Consider the following 18993-nt stretch of genomic DNA (forward strand, 5'->3'; position numbering starts at 1 on the left):
GCCCGGCATGGCCTCCGCGCGGCCGCCGCCGGGCCGGGCCCGCGCCTCTCCGCCGCCCGCCTGCCCGGAGCCCGAGGCCGAGCCCGAGAACGAGGAGCGCTCGCTGCGGCTCATGCTGCGCGCCATAGCCGAGGAGCGCGCGCGCCTGCCCCGCGGCCTGGGTGAGTGCGGGGAGCCGAGCCGGGCCGGGCTGCGGCGCCCCTCGGGGTCCCCCGGCTGCTCCCCCGGCTGTCAGCCCGTCTGTCCGTCCGCTGCCCTCCGTCCGGCCTCCCCGGGAGCCCCGCGCGGCTGCAGGGCGCACATCTGGCGCATCTGGCGCCCGGGGACACCCTCAGCCCCGCGGGGCCGGCCAGGGTCGGGGGAACCCCGCCGCCCATCGGGGCGCCTTTGTCTTCCGCACTCCCCACGCCCTGGCCGGGGGACCTGTTGGTGCTTGCGCAGGGCGAGCCCCAGAACCCACCACCCCTTGCATGGGCTTCTGCTCCCGGGGGACCCCCCAGCCCCCGGCTGATTGGGGTGCTGCACCCCGGAGCCGGGAGCCCGGCGGTGGGTGCTGGGTGGGTGCGGTCTGGCCTGATCTGGCCGGGCTGGGCTGGGCTGGGAGTGAGCGGGGCGACCCCTCTGCCCGCCTCTCTCCCTTCTGGACCCGGGTTGTCATTTTCCCCACGAATCCAGACCCCTCCCTTCGTCCTGCAGGGAATGACTTCATACCCATCCGCTGCTGCTGCTGCCGCCGCCAGCCTCCCCCACCCCACCCTCACCCCCAGTCTGGCTTGGGGTTCCAGGGAGGGAGGTGTGTGTGGGGGTTCCCACCCTACGGCCTGCACTGCAAAGACAAGGGTGGGTGTGCAAAAAATGGGTTTTATTTTATTCAGGGGCCTTGATTCAGGCTCCAAAGACAGCAGCAAGCACGTTCCCCCAAAACCATCTTCTCCCTCGTCTCGTCGTCGTCCAGGGTGGGCGAGGGGAAAGTGAGTGGGAATAAAAATGGGTGGTGGGTCAGGGCGGGGACGAGGGGGGGGGTCTCTTTTTGAGTCTGGATGGTGTCAGGGGGTTAGGGAGGCCCGAGGAGATGGCAAAACTTGGGGATCCCTGCAGGATGGATGGACAGATGGACGGACAGGAGGCCAAGGGCCGGGGCTGGTGCTCACTCGGTTCTCGTGGTGGCCCCGGGTCAGCTGCTGCGTGGGCAGGTGTGAGGGCAGAGCAGGCGGAGGAAGGAGACAGGGAGAGACAGTTCCTAAAGCCCACTTGGGTCTAATCTAATGCCCATCCCCTTACAGGCAGTGGCACCCCGAAGCAGCTTCTACTAGTCTCTGTTCCTTCACTTTTATTAGGGAAACTGAGTCCCAAGGAGCAGCTGAATCTCCCCAGATGCACCCTGGCCGGGCCATGAGAGGAAGTGAGCCGGAGTGGCCCTTCTGAGAGGGCAGGCTCCAAGGAACACACTTCCCCCTCAGGAGCCCTGCCCGGCCTCCAGTGGACACTTCCTTGGGGTGGGGGGGGACAGGCTTGCTGCTGGGGTGTGGGCGAGGCGTCTGACAAAAGGGGTTGGGATGAGGACAGAGTTCCCCTCTAAAAGGGGCCCCAGGGGCCAGAGAGAGAGCACAGTGGGAGGGCATTTGCCTTGAACGGCGCTGAGCATAGTTTGGTCCCTGGAGTGTGGAACCAGGAGTAACCCCTGAGCGCCCCCGGGTGTGGCTCAGACCTTAAAAATAAATAAATAAATAAATAAATAAGCAAATTGGAATGGAGAAGTGTGTCTATCTGGCTGAATAGGAACTGGGTGAAGGTTAGGGTTAGAGTTAGGAGGAGACTGGGTCCGGAGGCTGGAGCAGGCCCCAGGCAGCCAGGCAGCAGTGGCACAACGGACTCTGGTAGTCTTTTCCGTCCTTGGTACCACCAGCCCCACAGCCCTGGCTAGGCCTGGCTGCACATCATCTGCCTCTGGGGTGAGCGGGATCCCATCTACCTCCAGTCCCCCTCGGCCTGCATACACCGTCCTCAGGGTCCCCCCCTAGTCTGGGCTTCCAGGCCTCCCCATGCCAGCCCCAGCCCTGTGCGGCGGGTTCAAGGCAGATGTGGCTTTGTAGGCCAGTGGCATGGCCTGCCTGTGGTTTCATCCCAGCCAAGTCTCGAGGTACCCAGGAAACACATGAGGTGACCCTTGGGAATGAAGATAGAGGCCTTCTTCTGGCAGGGCCTGGCGTACTCAGTGCCACGTGGACAAGAGGTCTAGATGGGTGCCAGCCCCCTGTCCAAGTCCATCTGTCCGTCCGTTGCTCCTTCCATTGCAGTCTCCTGAATGTAGAATTTGAGCCCGGGCCCGGAGAGATAGCACAGCGGTGTTTGCCTTGCAAGCAGCCGATCCAGGACCAAAGGTGGTTGGTTCGAATCCCGGTGTCCCATATGGTCCCCCGTGCCTGCCAGGAGCTATTTCTGAGCAGACAGCTAGGAGTAACCCCTGAGCACCGCCGGGTGTGGCCCAAAAACCAAAAAATAAATAAATAAATAAATAAATAAAAAAAAGAATTTGAGCCCGGGTCACGCAGGAAGGTCCGAGGAAGGCTGGGTATGTAGGGGGTGGGCAGGGTACGTGGAGAGACAGGGACAGGCATTCCTGAGAGTGGAGGGGACCCAAGCTGGGCAGCCCCCGCTCGCCCCTGCAAAGGCCATTTGGACCTGCGGGCTCATCTCTTCTGCAGCACCAGCCCAGTGTGTGGCTTTGTGGGTCCATCCCTGCCCCAGGGAGAGGGGGAAGCAGGTGTGAAGTGACCTCCAAGGGGCAGCTGGGTTGGACATGGAACAGACCCAGGAGGTGGCAGCCTCTCGGGAGGGGGGGATCCAAGCAGCAGGTGGGCCGAGCCACTGGAGTCCTGGAGTCTCAGGTCTGGGGAGGTTCAGGGCCCAGCGCGGGGCTCAGACCTCCCTCCACGGGGGTTGCTGCTCTCTCAGAGCGAGCGTGGGCAGGCTGTAGTGTCTGGCCAGGGCACGTGAGCGGGTACTGCCATGAGGGCAGAGGTGTTGATCTCTGTCCCTCACTGGGCGTGGCAGATGGGGAAGGGCTGGTCCTTTCCTCAGCACTTAACTGGTCAAGGGCAGTTGTGGGGTCATCCTGGGGGTGCAGAGAATCTGTAAGGGGAGGGGCTGAGAGTCTTGTAGGAGGGTGAGGTAGGACTGAGGTGCTGAAAGCTTTCAGGTGTGAAGAACTGAGATCTGCAAGGTGAACCTTGCAGGGGTGAGGTGCTCTCCTGGGAGGAGCAGACCAGCTGAGAGAATACATTTGGATGAATGAATGAATGAATGAATGAATGAATGAATCAGTGAGCCAGGTCCTCCATCCTGAGTTTCCTGCCTCCCTGGAGGCGGTGGCCGGTTCCTGTGGGGCACAGCAGGACCAGGCTTTGAGACTAGCCACAGGCTGGCAGGAGGCTGGGTGTGGGGTGTGAGGGCCCGTCAGCACCCAGGGGCGCTGGCTGGCGCCTGTCCCCCACCCCCACCCTGCTCTGCCCGGAGAGCGGCAGCTTTTGAGGTGTCTGAGAAGCTGTGAGTCAGGCGCGAGGAGCGGTGGTGGCGGCTCTGAGCTCATCCTGGGCCTCCCGCCTGTGAGGGGCTCCTGGCACCGGACCCAGGTCGGAGCCAGCCAAGAGCTCTGGGGCAGCCCCGTGTGACCCCACATGACAGTGAGGGGACCCAGAAGGCCCTCCTCGGAACTTGGGGGCACCCAGCTTCTTGGCCACAGTTCCTGGGCTCACAGAGTGCCTGGCCCGGAGCAGGGTGGACATGGCCAGGAGCCCCCCAGATCCCAAACTGGCCCCAGCCTGACTCCGGCTGGCTCGGACGCCTGAAGTTGGGGAGGATGTGACACTGCTGTGCCATGGGTGGTCCTGGCGAGGATGGAGCCCAGAGAAGGACGGTGACCCCAAGTGGCCTGTGCAGCCCTCGGCCTCCCCCCTGCACTGGGCGGAAACAGGCTGGGTCAGAAGCCAAACCTGCGGTCAGATGCGGCTTTGAAGCTGGTTTGGGCGGTTGGACCAGCCACCGGCTGCTCAGGGTCAGGCCTCAGTTTCCCCAGTGGAGACGCCAGGTCTTTGTGTGTGCTATAGGGCCCCAGGGGTGAGGGTGTGTGACCTGTCCTCTGGGTTTATCACAAAGGCCAGGTTGGGAGGGGGTGAGGTCCCCCCCACCCCCGCTGTGTGATCCGGGGGAGGGGTGGCTGAGGACACAAAGGGCCAGTCTTGGGGACCATATCACGGACTTCTGTGGTCTGACTGGGATTTGAGGCTTTTTCTGGAAAAAATGGAGTGGAGCCGGGGTCCTGGACCCCCAGGCTGCCCACAGAGTCTTGTACCCCCTCCCCTGTGTTCACTTCTGCGCTCCCTCGGGGCGCCCTAGATAACTGCCTCATCCCCTGGGCCCTGGGGCGGACCCACCCCTGGATAAAAGGCCCTTTGAGGCCACACAGAGGCCCATTCATGCCCTCCTGCCACCAGCCGACTGGGACTCTTCCCAAGGAGGTCAGCTGAGCGCCCCATCTCCAGGAGGGGGCTGGGCCCAGCAGGTGGGGGCTCTCGAGGTGGGGGCCAGGTGGGCCCCCAAAACCTGCTTCCCCTCCCTGCTCACCCCCAACACCACACCAGCCAACTGCCCCTCAGGCCAGACGTCTGCTGTGGGCCTCACACATGGCTCCCGGGGTCCACAGAGGGACCCCGCAAAGACCCTCTGTTGGGTGCAGAGCAGAGCCCCTCCTCCCAGTAGTGCTGCCATTTGGGGAGTCCCGGGATCCCCAGAAGCTTGAAGGCGGAACAGGTCTTTCTGTGTTTGCTCCACCCCACCCTGTCCTAGCTACCCCCTGCCTCTGAATGGGGTGCTGACGCATGGACTTGGGGCTGTGGGCACCATGCCCTGCATTAGCAAATAGTAGCTTTGTCACCTTTGGGACAGGAAGGTGACAGGTGGCAGCAGGCCCGACTCTGCACTGAGGGATCACGCCTGGCAGGCTTGTCAGGGAACTATGGGGTGCTAGGGATTGAATCCGGGTTTGCTGCATGCAAGGTAAATAAATACCCTTGTACCTGCTGTGCTGTGGCTTCGGCCCCTAAGATACTTAATTCTTATTTTTTGTTTTGTTTTGTTTTGTTTTGGGGCCACACCTGGCGGTGCTCAGGGGTTACTCCTGGCTGTGTGCTCAGAAATAGCTCCTGGCAGGCACGGGGGACCATATGGGACACTGGGATTCGAACCAAACACCTTTGGTCCTGGATCGGCTGCTTGCAAAGCAAACACTGCTGTGCTGTCTCTCCGGGCCCCCGATACTTAATTCTTATCAATGAGACATGTATCACATGGAAAGACATATCGATTATTCTGATTATATGGGGATTTCTTTTTTTAATTTTATTTTATTGTTTTATTTTAGCTTTTGGTTTTTGGCCACACCCAGCAGTGCTCAGGGGTTACTCCTGGCTCTGCCCTCAGAAATCACTCCTGGCAGGCTCAAGGACCATATGGTATCCCAGGGATCGAACTTGGGTCCGTCCTGGGTCAGCTGTGTGCAAGGCAAAATGCCCTACTGCTGTGCTATCGCTTCGGCCCCTATTTTATTTATGTGTGTGTGTTTCATTTTGGGTCACACCTGCTGGCCCTCAGGAGTTCCTGGCTCTGCCCTTAGAAAATCACCCCTGGGGGCCGGTGAGGTGGCGCTAGAGGTAAGGTGTCTGCCTTGCAAGCCTAGCCAAGGAACAGACCATGGTTCAATCCCCCAGCATTCCATACGGTCCCCCCAAGCCAGGGGCGATTTCTGAGTGCATAGCCAGGAGTAACCCCTGAGCATCAAACGGGTGTGGCCCAAAAAACCAAAAAGAGGGGCCGGGAAGGTGGCGCTAGAGGTAAGGTGTCTGCCTTGCAAGCGCTAGCCAAGGAAGGACCGCGGTTCGATCCCCCGGTGTCCCATATGGTCCCCCCAAGCCAGGGACGATTTCTGAGCGCATAGCCAGGAGTAACCCCTGAGCGTCAAACGGGTGTGGCCCAAAAACCAAAAAAAAAAAAAAAAAAAAACCAAAAAGAAAAAAAGAAAATCACCCATGACAGGCTCAGGGGACCCTATGGGATGTCAGGGAATGAACCCACATCGGCCATGTGGCCATGTGCTAGGCAAGTCCCCTCCACTGTCCTATTGTTCCAGCCCTTCTTTTAAAAAGGAATCTTTTTTGGGGGGCCACATCCAGTGACACTCAAAATCACCCCTAGCTTGGGGACCATATGGAACGCCGGGGGAATCGAACCGCAGTCTGTCCTAGGTTAGCGTGCGCTAGGCAAATGCCTTGCCCCTTGTGCCCGCTAGCAGGTACGGGGGACCATATGGGATGCCGGGATTCGAACCACCGTCCTTCTGCATGAAAGGCAAATGCCTTACCTCCATGCTATCTCTCTGGCCCCAGGAATTTTTTTTTAAATGAAGACCAGGGGCTGGAGCAATTGCACAGCAGGAAGGCATTTGCATTCTACCCTGTTCAATCCTGAGCATCCCTTGAGCCTGTGCCCTCAACTACTGCACACCCCTCACCCCAGCCCACTCTCTCCTCCTGAGCCATTGTGGGGCCCTAATGACCAGAAGGATTACGAGCTTGACAAAGATGCTACAGTGGAGAGTGCCCCCGACCCGGGTTTAATCCCCAGAATCCCACATGGTCCCCCGAGCCTTCCAGCAGGAACCCCCTGAGCACTGCCGGTGTGGCCCAAAATCTGAAAAGAAGAAAAGGGGAATGGGGGTAGCCAAGATCTCTGTCCCTGGGCCAGGCTGTGTCGCCTCCCGAGCACCGTCCAGCTTCAGAGCTGCTGGCCAGCCTCGGCTCTCCGTGTGGGCTTGTCGCCTGCTTGCAAACGCTCTGTGGAGGGGGCATGGAGGGGGGCGGCTTCGTGCGCCCCGAGGTGTGAGTCACCTGCAGGACGTGACTGTTGCAGTCTTGTGACATGTGAAAGGTTTTTTAATTGTTTTTTGTTGACATGTGGAAAGTTTTATGTTGCTAGTTTGGGGGCCACACTTGGGGTGTGCTCAGCCCTGAAGCCCCCGACCCCACACTTGTGTGTGTGTGTGTGTGTGTGTGTGTAGGGGGAGAGAGTGTTTCTCTCCCATGAATTTGGGGTGCCCACTGACTTAAGGGAGACAGCAGTTTCTGGTCCTCATTGGTCCGTTCCCCCCCCCCACAGCTCCACGTGGGGACTGGTTTTGGGGACAGAAGTGGGGTGTGTGCAGTGACAGTGCCTGCCCCTCCCGGAAACAGGTGCCGATGTGGCTTGTCGGAACCCCACAGGAAGAGGAGCAGCTTGTGGCTCTCGTGGCCACGTGCCCCCTCTGCGGGGTGGTCTGGGGATTCCCAGAGTGCAGCTTGGGGCCGTGGCTGGCCCTCATGGGACACCGTAGCTCTGTGCCCTCTTCTCTTTTTTTCTGTGCCTCCTTCTTCTATCTTCCCCTTTAGGGTGAGGGTGGAGGAAGTTGGGCACCCACCAAGGGCACCGATCAGGATGGGCACAGACTTGACCCCTACTCTGCAGTAGGCATCAGGCTCGTCTGATGAGGTCCCAGGCCCTAGGCCAGGCAGCATTGGGTGGGGCACCTCGGAATCAGATGCCAGGTGGGCTGCAAACTGTGCCAGGGGTAGTCTTGGGCACGGAATGGGAGCTGTAGGGGCAGAAGGGGTCACATGTCTCTTGTCACGGCCTGCTCCTGGGCAGGAACTGGAGGCAAAGGAGCCCGAGTCGGGTGAGGTCACAGTCAGCCCTGGGGTGACATGGGATGTGGGGTGACCTGTCCAGGAGCACTTTTGGGGGTTCAGTTCCATCAGAAGGATTCCCAGGACAGGAAATTATTGCACCGCAGGGTGCAGGGTCATGCCTTTTTTTGTTGTTTGTTTTTGTTTTTGTGTCATACCCAGAGGCACTCTGAGGTTACTCTTGGCTCTGAGCTCAAAAATCGCACCTGGCATGCAGATGGGGACTATAGGGGATGCTGGGATTTGAACCATCGTCCTTCTGCATGCAAGGCAAACGCCATACCTCCATGCTATCTTTCTAGCCCTGGATCATGCTTTTAATAATACCCCAAAGCTGCCCACAAGGGGTGCAGAGCTCCTTACTTGCCTGTGCTCCTCTGCTGTGAGGTGGAGGAAGGCACCCACTCTGCCACCTCCTATGTTTCTTTCCTGGAACTGCCCCCCCCCCAGAGCACCCCCATCCCTTCTGGCTGTGTGTGTTCCTGGGGCGTCAATGGCTACAGTTGTGAGTCCTTCAGACCCTGAAGTCAGGCCAGCTTCAGCCTCAACCTCCTAAAGACCTTTAGTTGTTTCTGTGACCAGCCACTCAGCCTAGGGCCCTGAGGCCCCTTGCCTTGTGGGTGCTCTGTGGCCAGCTGCCCCCACCACTGCCGGGTGCCGGGGCCTGGGGGCCCGGAGCCCCTTGCAGTGCCCTCACTCCAGGCATGTGAGTCTGAGGCCCAGGTTGGGGGAGTGGGGCAGGACTGGGCAGAAGGGACTGGCCAATGCCGGGGGCTCTGCTCACAGGATCCTGGGGGAGCCCAGACCTGGATCAGTTGGGGGCCTGGGGCCTAGTCTGACCTTGAATTTGACCTTGACCTGGGAGGAGGCTGCTGTTCTCACCTTCTTGGGGGGTGCTTTTCAGTTCCAAGACTGGTTGTGCCAGAGGGTAGAGGGCAAGAGCAGGGCTCCAGGGGAGGGTACCCGCAGCAGGAGGAGGCCTGGACAGACATGACCCGGCCTGGGGTGGCACGTTTGCCAGGCGCCCAGGTCAACCCGTCCTTCCTTCCGTCCAGCACCCAAGTCCAGGGGCGATTGCATCGTCTCCTTCCCCCCATCATTACAATTTGGAGGCCGGGTGGAGGGGGACACTCACTCTGCAGCCCCTTGGGGTTGTGTCTGGAACCCCTCCCCGCACTGGGCCCAGAGAGGAACCGGGTTCAGAGACGCAGGGCTAGCTTGCCCGAGGTCCCCCATCCCCAGAGGGGCCTTGGCAGAGAGCCTGGGCAGTCCCGGGGACAGCCGCAGATCCCCCCTCCACCCCCGCGCTCGAGGCGCCTGCGCCTTTAAGACCCGATCTCCGTGGGAACTGCCGCAGCCGGGGGCGTGGCCAGCCTGTTGAGGGGCGTGTCCGGGGCGTGGCCTAGCCTCCGCGAGAGCGGACTATTCCCGGTCGGGGGCGTGGTCTGTCATCCCAGTGGGCGTGGCCTGGCTGCCGGGTCCCTGCCAGGGCCTGCCCAGCGATGACGTTTCCTCTCCCCGCCTCTCCCGTCGGCTCCTCGGCGCTGTCCCTCCCCGGCTGCTGCTGATTCATCCCGGGCCCGAGTGGGCAGCGCACGGCTGGGCTCTGCTGGCGCTCCGGGAGCCCAGGCCCGGCCCGATGGGCAGCAGCCGAGGATCAGCGGGGCCGCCCCGGGAGGGGGCCGCCGCCTCGCGCCTCTCCGTCTCGGGGCGGCCCCTGGGCAGGGCGGGTGGGGAGGGAGCTGGGGGTCTCGGCCGGCGGGTGAGTCCAGCAGCAGGGCAGGGAGAGCGGCTGGGCATGGGGGGGGGGTCCCCGGGCTGGGTCCCCGGTGAGGCGCCCTCACCGCCGGCTGTGTGTCCGGCTGTCCGCAGGCTGCTTCAAGGATGACCGCATCGTCTTCTGGACCTGGATGTTCTCCACCTACTTCATGGAGAAGTGGGCGCCCCGGCAGGACGACATGCTCTTCTACGTGCGCAAGAAGCCGGGCTACTCGGGCAGTGAGGGCGGCAGCAGCAGCAGCAGCAGCAGCGAGGGGAGGAAGGTGAGCGGCCCCTCTCCCCTCTCCCCCCAGGTTTACGGGGTCCCCACCCCGCATTTCACTGCGGGTGGCTCTGCAGTCTTGGCCACATCACGTCACCTTGGGGAGGGGGCTGGAGAGGGGGGTCTGGGGTCCCCTGGCACCCTGCGGTCAACCTAGGCCTTTGGGTTGCCCTTTGGAGGCTGGGCGAGCTCCCAAGGGGGGGGGAAATGAGAAAAACAATCGGAGAACCAGGATTTGGGCAGAATTGGGGGGTGGGGAGGGCGGCTCAGTGATGGGGGTGGGCTGGTCACTGCTGTGCTGTGCTGGCCATGACATGACGTCAGCGAAGGGGGTGATGGCCATGGTGGAGTGGAGGAGGGAGGGGCCGGCAGTCTGGATGGGGATGACGGATGATGGAGATGAAGAGGAGACGGAGGAGGGTGGGGTGCTGTCATCATCTATGGCGGTGGTGGTGATGATGACGAGGATGATAAGACCCCGGCCCCGAGTTCCCCATCCCTACACCCCGTCAGTCTCTCCCTCCCCTGCACCAGACCCATGGTCCTTGTACAAACCACTGGGTTTGTACCCTCATCAGCTCGTCTGGAGATTGCTTACACACACACTTTGAGTTTTTCCTCCAAACACACAGCAGGAAGTTTTTTGGGGGGCAGGCCTCCCCCCCCCCCCACTGGGGCTGGGGTCCCAGGGAATCCTGGGCGTGGCTGGTTCCGGGAACCCTCTTTCTCCCGCCTCTTCTGGAGCTGGCACACAGCACCCAGCACCCACGCAGGCCGCTGTAGGTGTGCCCAGAACCGCAGCTCTCAGTTGGCTCTGGGCCATGGTGGTGGGTTGCTGGAAGACCCAGCACCGACCCACAAGGTCATAGGACCCTGTGTTAGTGAGGGCCCCCCCCCCCACGGGAGCATAAACTGGTGTGGGGTACAGGACACACCTCGCACCAGCAGGCACCTTTGGGGGGGCACAGAGCAAGACCACTTTCCAGTTCACATCTGTAACCCTGACTTTCCCTGCAATGGGGGCCGTAACATTTCGGGGTGGGTGCTCTGAGCATCTCAGGGCTGAGCAGACAGTGGGGAGTGGGGGAGTGCGACTGTCACTTCGTCCATCCACTGGTCCCCCCCCCATGAACAGGCACTCCGTGAGCCCCAAGTAGCCACTGGAAGCCAAAATTGGGGGGACAGAATCAGGGGAGAACCCAGGACCTGAGCATGCCCTCCGGGGGGGGGGTCAGTGAACCATTGGCGAAGCATCTGGAGATTCATGCCAGAACCTTCTCCCAAGGGGGGGATGTGGGGGGCCCTTGGAGTGACCAAAAATGGGCAATTCAGCTGGTTACGGGGTGACACCTTCAGTGAGGGGTGACAGCCATGGGGGGATGGGGCATGAGGATGCTCTGGGGTCCCGCCCTCTGCAGCAGGAGCTTGGAGAGCCAGCAGGTGGGGGTGCAGGGTGGGGGGGAAGCCCAGATCCCCCCCCCAAACTCCCTCCCGAGCATGCGCACTGCGGCTGCTCTGCGGCAACCCTGGCTGCAGCGGCCTGCCGAGTTGGTACCCGGTCGCCATGGCAACCCCGGGATGCGCATCTGTCTGCATCCAGCAGCGGCAGGGCCTGGGCGGAGCCAGGGGCGGGCGTAGGGACCCGAGGCAGCTGGGAGGGGCCCCTGGCACTGACCGCCCCCCATGCTGGCGCCCTGCAGTCTGCCGATGCTGAGCCCGAGGTGGAGGTGGAGGTTTACAGGCGGGACTCCAAGAAGCTGCCCGGCCTGGGCGAGCCCGACATCGACTGGGAGGAGAGCGTGTGCCTCAACCTCGTGCTGCAGAAGGTGCGGTGCGGGGACCCGGCGGGCTGGGGGTACTGGAGGGGGTCCCGGCCGGGGTGCACATAGGCAGTCGCCCCTCTCTTGCAGCTGGACTACATGGTGACCTGTGCCGTATGCACCCGAACGGACAGCGGTGACATCCACATCCATAAGAAGAAATCGCAGGTTAGGGCCTGGGAATGATGTGCAGAGATGGGGGGGGCCTCACAGCTGCTGCTTCTCTGTCTCATTCTGGGGGTGTCACTCCAGAAACCCCTTTGGCTCGGGGTGGGGCTGGAGAGGAGCACAGGCCTGTTTCCTTCTTCCTTCCTTCTTTCCTTTTTTCTTCCCTTCCTTCCTTCCTCTTTCTTTCTCCCTTCCTTCCTCTCTTCCTCCCTCCTTCCTTTCCCTCCTCCTTCCTCCAGTCCTTCCTTCCTTCCTTCTTCCTCCCTCCCTTCCTCCCTCCCTTTCCTCCCTCCTTCCCTTTCCTCCCTCCTTCCTTCTTTCCTTCCAGTGGCTCCTTCTAGAACATTCTGTCTAGATTTGCTCCAAGCAGCATGACCTTTATGGCCCTGGGACATCACCTCTCCCTGCGCTTTGAGGGCCCTGGGGTGCGAGTGTTCCCTCACTTTGCCCCTGAATTATAACTGTTCTTGGAGCCGGGGGTGTGGCCAGTCTAGTGGGAGCCCCGCATTCCAGCCCCACACCCATGGGGGAAATAAATCCTTTCCAGCAAGTGTTTGCCTCGCCCAGCAAGCACCCCATGGATAGCAAAGGGGAGGAGTCCAAGATCAGCTACCCCAACATCTTCTTCATGATCGACAGCTTCGAGGAGGTGAGGGCCTGTCGCCTCTCCCCCCTTTCTTGCTGGATGTGGGTCCTTCCTCTCCCTGAAAGCACAGGGCTTGGGGGAAAGAGGGTGAGGGGTGGCAGAGGACTCATCCTGCAGGTATGATGGATGCTCTGTCAAGAGTCCCAGAAACCCCCTCCCCATCAGCAATGGGGGGCACAGAGATAAGAATGGTGGTAAAGTGCCTGCTATGGACACAGCCAACGCGGGTTCGATCCCCAGCACCGTTTATGGTCCCCGATCCCTGCTGGGAGTGAGCCCCAAATACAGAGCCAGGAGTAAGCCCCGAGCAGTCAGAACCAAACCAAGAGCAGAGGGTGGGGCCTCAGAGGCTGAGTGATGATTGATGGCGGCAGGTACCCACAATGCTCCTTCGCCAGGACCTGTCAGTGCTCCCAGTCGGAGCCAGGAAAGTTCTAAAAGGTGGCCCCTGCCCCGAGGGAGAGAATGGGACCTGCGGGGTGGAGCGTCAGGGGATGGCTGTTAGCTAATGCCCCCGCCCCATGCACCCACTTTTTGGCCCCCCAGGTGTTCAGCGACATGACCGTGGGCGAAGGGGAGATGGTATGCGTGGAGCTGGTGGCCAGTGACAAGAGCAACACGTCCCAGGGCGTCATCTTCCAGGGGTCCATCCGCTACGAGGCGCTCAAGAAGGTGTATGACAACCGCGTGAGTGGGGGATCGCGTGGGGGGGTTGGGGACCCAGCCCTGAGCCCAGCCCCAAGTCCTAAGCCCTGACTGCTCCCCCAGGTGAGCGTGGCGGCCCGCATGGCACAGAAGATGTCCTTCGGCTTCTACAAGTACAGCACCATGGAGTTCGTGCGCATGAAGGGGCCGCAAGGCAAGGGCCACGCCGAGATGGCCGTCAGCCGTGTGTCCACCGGCGACACGTCCCCGTGTGGCACCGAGGAGGACTCGAGCCCTGCCTCGCCCATGCACGAGCGGGTAAGGGCTGCCCGCCTGGGGGAGGGCCCCACGCCCCCCTGCCCCACACCACAGCAGGAAGCAGGGTTCAAGACCAGGCCCCATGGGGCACAGCATAGCAGGGGCACGGGCACACGCACGCAGCTGGCTGGAGTGGCGGGGTCTGGTGGGGTCTCGGCGGATCAGCTGGGTGATCCCGCACACGGGGCCAGCCTACCTGGGGAATGGGGCTGAGGTTCGGGCTGGGTGCTGGGGTGCCATGCCCTGGGACACCGCTGTGCCCGCCTCTCCCTGCGTGGGTTCTGCTTCCTCTGAGCAGGATAGACCATGTCCATCTGCCTGTTTGTCGGGCATGGGGGCTGGCAAATGGGTGCCCGGGGAGACATTGGGGCTCAGACAGCCACCTCCCCCGGAGCCTCAGTTTCCAGCCTCTAGCGCCCCCAAGAAGGGCTCCTTCACCCCCTCCTCCATGAGGCCTGGGGGTGCCCCAGTGTACAGCCACTTGGGAAATGAGTCAAAGTGTGAATGAGGCACCACTCAGGATTCTGGCCCCCCCTTAATTAGCGGGTGGAGCCCCATGGCCGTATGTTTTCCTGTCTCTCTGTGGGCCCATGTCCTCTGCTTCCTAGATTCCAAGCCCTGAGTCCAGAGTCCGGCTGTCCTCAGACTGTGGACAGTGCAGAGATCAGGCAGGTGCCCTCGGGCCGGACCATGTTGAAAGGACAGTCCTGGGCGGGCCGATGTGGGCACCCCTCTACCAGTGTGTGGTGACCCCAAGACCATGAAACTATGTTCCCTGGGGCGTGGCATCAGCACTGCCTCATGGAAACTTCCCAACACACACAGAGACACATGCAGAGACACACAGAGACTCAGACATACAGGGACATCGGACACACATATATACGGACACACACACAGACATTCACGGAGATATAAACTCAGTCTTACACAAGCACACAAGTAGACAGATAGAGACACACCGACACTTTTTGTTTTTGTTTTTGTTTCACACCCGGCATCGATCAGGGGTTCCTCCTGGCTCTACACTCAGAAATCGCTCCTAACAGGCTCGGGGGACCCTATGGGATGCCGGCAAACGCCTTACCTCCATGCTATCTCTCCAGCCCCACATACACACACTTTTACACACACACAGAGATTCTTAGAGACACAAACTTACACACACACACAGTCTTCCACATAAACACAGACACTCATACATAGACACAAATGAGGACACGCTCTTACAGACACACCCTTTACACACACACATACACACACACACACACACACACACACACACACACCACCAGGGTCACTCTCCTTAGTCCGTTTCTCTCTCAGCTGTCCTCTCGGCACCGAGAGGTGTTAGGAGCAGGCAGGGAGCTGGAGGTGTTGACTTGGGGGGACACAGCCGGCATGAGGGCTCTCGTCTCGGAGCCCATGTCAGTGAGAAGCTTCCGGTTCTTCCTCCTGGACTGCTCGGTCCCTGGCCCCTGAGCTGGCGTCAGACCAGCCGCCAGCCCGGCCTGGCCCACCCTCCCTCCGAGTGCCACCGAGGGGCCCAGGCACGGGGGTGGGGGGAGGCCCCTCCGGAGGGGCGGGGGCCGACAGCCGCCCCCCCACCTGTGTGCCGACTGTTGTCTGTTGTCCCGCACAGGACAGACGCGGGTTGTGTGTACTGTGGTTTCTGGTGTTTGTTTTCTATCTTCTCTAACACTTCCCCGCCTGTGGGAGCACCGTCTGGAGCACCGCGGCCGCCGCGACTTGGCTGGATGTCGGCGCCGTGCCGGGGAGGCTGTCGGGCTCCCGAAGTGCCCGTCCCAGCTCGTCTGGCTCCTCAGACTCTTGTTTGCGTGGGGAGGAGGGAGGAGATGGGCCAAGTTCCCTCTGTCTGGAACGCCCTTCCCCCCCTTCTTCACCTGGCGAACTCCTACTCGTCCGTCAAGACCCAGCTCCAGCGGCGTCTCCTCCGGGAAGCCCCCCCCCCCGTCCTGATTTTTTAACCCCCCTCCCCATGCCGTCTCTTTCCCTTTGCCTCTGTGCTCCCCGTCTCCCTTCCTCCTTCCCCTCTGTCTCGGCAACCAGCGTGTACCGTTGTGTGCTTTGTCACTTTCTGAGTCTGCGGCCCCCTCCCCGTCACCCCTCTCCCCTGCAGACTGTGAGCTCTCCGTGAGGGCAGGGACTGGTGCCTGGGCGGGTGTGGATGGGACGGTCGCAGTCAGGGCTCCCAGCTGCTGCTTGAGGGTTGGCATGTGGGCCCGGAGGAAGTGGGAGTGAGTGAGAGAGCGAGGCCTGCAGGTGGGGTCGGGATGGGGATGCCGGAAACCTGAACGTTCACTGGACGGTGCGAGACTGTTGTGCGGCTGTGTGTGTGGGAGATTATCTGCTGGTTTATTTGGGGGTGGTGCCTGGCCGAAGACACCCGCCGGCCGGCCGCACTGTGACTGGGTGCCTTGTCCCCAGGTGACCTCCTTCAGCACGCCCCCCACGCCCGAGCGCAGCACCCGGCCCACCTTCTTCTCCCCGTCCCTCAAGAGGAAAGTGCCCCGGAGCTACGTGGCCGAGATGAAGAAGTCACACTCGGCCAACGACAGCGAGGAGCTCTTCCGAGAGGATCAGGCCGCGGGTGAGGACGGCAGGGCAGGGCAGACGGGGTGGCCAGGCCAGGCGGGCGGGCCTGGGGGTGGCTGGCTGGGGACACCCCTGACCCCGCCATGCCATGCCCACAGCTGACCTTCACAACGCCACCAACCTGCGCTCCCGCTCTCTGTCCGGCACGGGCCGCTCCCTGGTGGGCTCATGGCTGAAGCTGAGCAGAGCCGATGGCCACTTCCTCCTGTATGCCCACCTGACTTACGTCACGCTGCCGCTGCCTCGGATCCTCACAGGTGAGGCCCGGCCCGGCCAGATCAGATGGGAATTGGGGGGGCATCATCTAGAACCCCAACCCGGCATCTCCCCACAGACATCTTGGAAGTCCGGCAGAAACCCATCCTGATGACCTAGCCCCACCCGCCCGCCGGCCCCGGGCGCCCTGCCAAGTGCCTACCCGTCCGTCCGTCCATCCATCTGTCCATCTGTCTGTCCGTCCATCCGCACCGGCCTCGCGACAACCCAGCGCTGGAGCCGGGGCCAGGGCCCACGCCACGAACACCAGCCCAAACTGAAGTGCCTCGTTCTCCTGCCGGCTCTGCCCCTACTACCCTCCCCCTGCGACCACCTGCTGTCCCCCATCAGGCCCTTACAGAGAACCTCGGCAGCCCACCCAAGGGGAGCAGACACCCTGAGGCCAGGCCAGAGCACGGCCCAACACAGACAGACAGACAGACCGACCGACAGAACGATGAATGGCTGAGGGAGGCTCGGCCCAGACGCTCCAGCTCTTCTGGCCGCCGCAGGCTTGTGAGTGGGATCTGGGGGTGACGGTTCTGCTCTGTCCCGGGCTGCCTCCCACCTCCCGACCACACAGGCAGGGTCTGGTCCCCCCCAGGAACTGCCTTCGCTTCCAGCCAAAGAGCACCCCATGCCCCCTGCCAGCCTGGCTCTCCTCCTCGGTGACCACATGGCCTGGACTCTGGGCCAGGCTGGGCACCATCTGTTGGGGCTGGGTCTTCCCACCCCCGCCACAACCCTGGCCTGGATCCCGGAGCGGACCGGACATTCCCTCCTGCCTCTGGCCCGGGTGTGTGGGGCCCATTTCTTGGTCCAGCCCGCAGAGGCAGAGGGACCCTGGCAGGTCCATGGCGCCTCCAGAACCGCAGTACCGAATATGGGGGCCTCTGGGCACTTAGAGCGGGGGGTGGGGGGTGGGGGGGATTGGTGAGGAGGGCGGCTTGTGGTTTCCATCCCCTGCTCCAACTGTGGCGCTGGGCCCCGGGATAGGGGCCCCCTTGGGGCTCCCCTCGATTTTGTACGGTTATTAAAGTGAGCAATTGCGTTTCTTTCTGCCTCGGTGTGTTCATGAGATGGCTCAGCCCCACCGTCCCAGTCTCCGGGGCTTCTGCAGGGCGAGTGTCAGATTAGGGGTTCTGTCCCCATGTCCCCATTTCAGAGGTCAGCCAGGTCTCCCGTCCCTTGGGGCGGGTCTGGGGCCAAACACCTATCCCCAACTTGTGTTGTTGTGATCAAACACAACTTTCTCTTCTGGAACATTCTCCCTGTTCCTGTGGGTCTGAGGACCCTGAAGCTCAGCTGTGGGGTTATGTGGGGGGGGGAACACATGGTCCTGAGGCCCCTATGGGGAGGGCAGGGGTGGTGGTGGGAGGTTATCTAGCACCTTCACTGGCTGAGCTCTGGGTAAAGTTTCTGGGGTGCTCCGCAAAGGGACTGACGCCAGGTCTCAGCAACAGGGACAGTGGCCCCCGAGAGGACTCAGAGCTCCAGGGCCCCTCGGATGTTGTGGCTCAGCTGCGGGGGTGGGGGAACAGCTAAAGCGTCTTGGTGCCCCTCATCCCTCACGAGACACTAAGGACCAAGCTTCTCTGATTTTCTCCCGGTTTATTGGTGCACACCTGGTGGAGCTAGAGGGACCCTGGTGGGGTTTGGGGGCTACATGGGGTCTGGGGGGAGAGGGAGTGTTTGTAATCTAACAGGTCCGAAGAGAAACAAGAAACATTACTGAAGAGCTGGTCAACCTGGAGCTCCATCTTTTGGGGCCAAACCTGGCATTGGCTCACCTGGTTACCCGGACTAAGGTCACCCCTGGCCCTGTTCTTCGGGGTGCTGGTGGCAACAGGCTGTTTCCTGGAAGTCAGGAAGCCATGTCTCGCTTGGACATGGAAGCTATTTCCAAGAGCACCAGAACTGTCCCGACCTGGCCTGGCCCTAATCCCGAAAGTGGCCCTTTCTCTTCCCAGCCCAGGGTGTCGTGTTCGTTTCCATCATAGACCAGCTAGTGGGCTCGGAGCAGAGCCTCCCTCCTCACACCCCAGGTTTTGCAGACAGAGGGACAGGTCTGACACAGCTTGGGGCTGGAGCGAAGCAGGCCTTGAATGCCACAGACCTCGGTTCCATCCCTGGCATCCCAGGAGTGACCCAAGAAAACAAAACAGAAAAGTTGGGGACAGGAGCCATAGTATAGCAGGGCGGGCACTTGACTTAACGTGTCCAAGCCGGGTCAGTCATTGCACAAAAAAAACAGGACAGAAAAAAAAGGATTTTCAGATGAATGGGGACCAGGGCAATAGCACAGTGGTTGGGTGTTTGCCTTGCACGCGGCTGACCTGGGATGAACACGGGTTGGATCCCAGCATCCCATATGGTCCCCTGAGCCCGCCAGGAGCAATTTCTGAGCGCAGAGCCAGAGTAACTCCTCAGTGCCACTGGGTATGCCCCAAAACAAAACAAAAATACAGTCTCATATGAAAAGGCAAGGACTGGCCAACCTCTGTCCTCAGACGTAAAGGGAACCAGCCTCTGGAGTCCCAACAGCCACTCGTGACAAACCTAAATCAGCTGAAAGGTCAAGACTTCCTGCTTATAGCCCTAAGAACCTGGTTTGTGACATCCCTCCCCTGTGGAGTTGCCTCCTGTGGGAGGTGGATTTATTGTTTCTAGCTTGTTGGGCGACTGAATAAAGCTTTCCTTTGTTTTATTTCT

General features: G+C 61.3%; 1 protein-coding gene across 1 annotated transcript; it reads left to right on the top strand.

The window, feature by feature from the left end:
- Nucleotides 1–2: 2 nt before the first annotated feature.
- On the top strand, nucleotides 3–17127 carry KIAA0930 (KIAA0930 ortholog). Its single transcript, XM_049771626.1, has 10 exons — nucleotides 3–161; nucleotides 9645–9814; nucleotides 11514–11639; nucleotides 11724–11801; nucleotides 12349–12450; nucleotides 12994–13134; nucleotides 13216–13410; nucleotides 15859–16021; nucleotides 16125–16283; nucleotides 16361–17127. The coding sequence occupies exons 1-10, from the start codon at nucleotides 8–10 to the stop codon at nucleotides 16399–16401; spliced, it is 1329 nt and encodes a 442-aa protein (XP_049627583.1). The 5' UTR covers nucleotides 3–7; the 3' UTR covers nucleotides 16402–17127.
- Nucleotides 17128–18993: the final 1866 nt, after the last annotated feature.

This window comes from Suncus etruscus, chromosome 4 (assembly GCF_024139225.1).
Source record: "Suncus etruscus isolate mSunEtr1 chromosome 4, mSunEtr1.pri.cur, whole genome shotgun sequence".
Lineage (NCBI taxonomy): Eukaryota > Metazoa > Chordata > Mammalia > Eulipotyphla > Soricidae > Suncus > Suncus etruscus.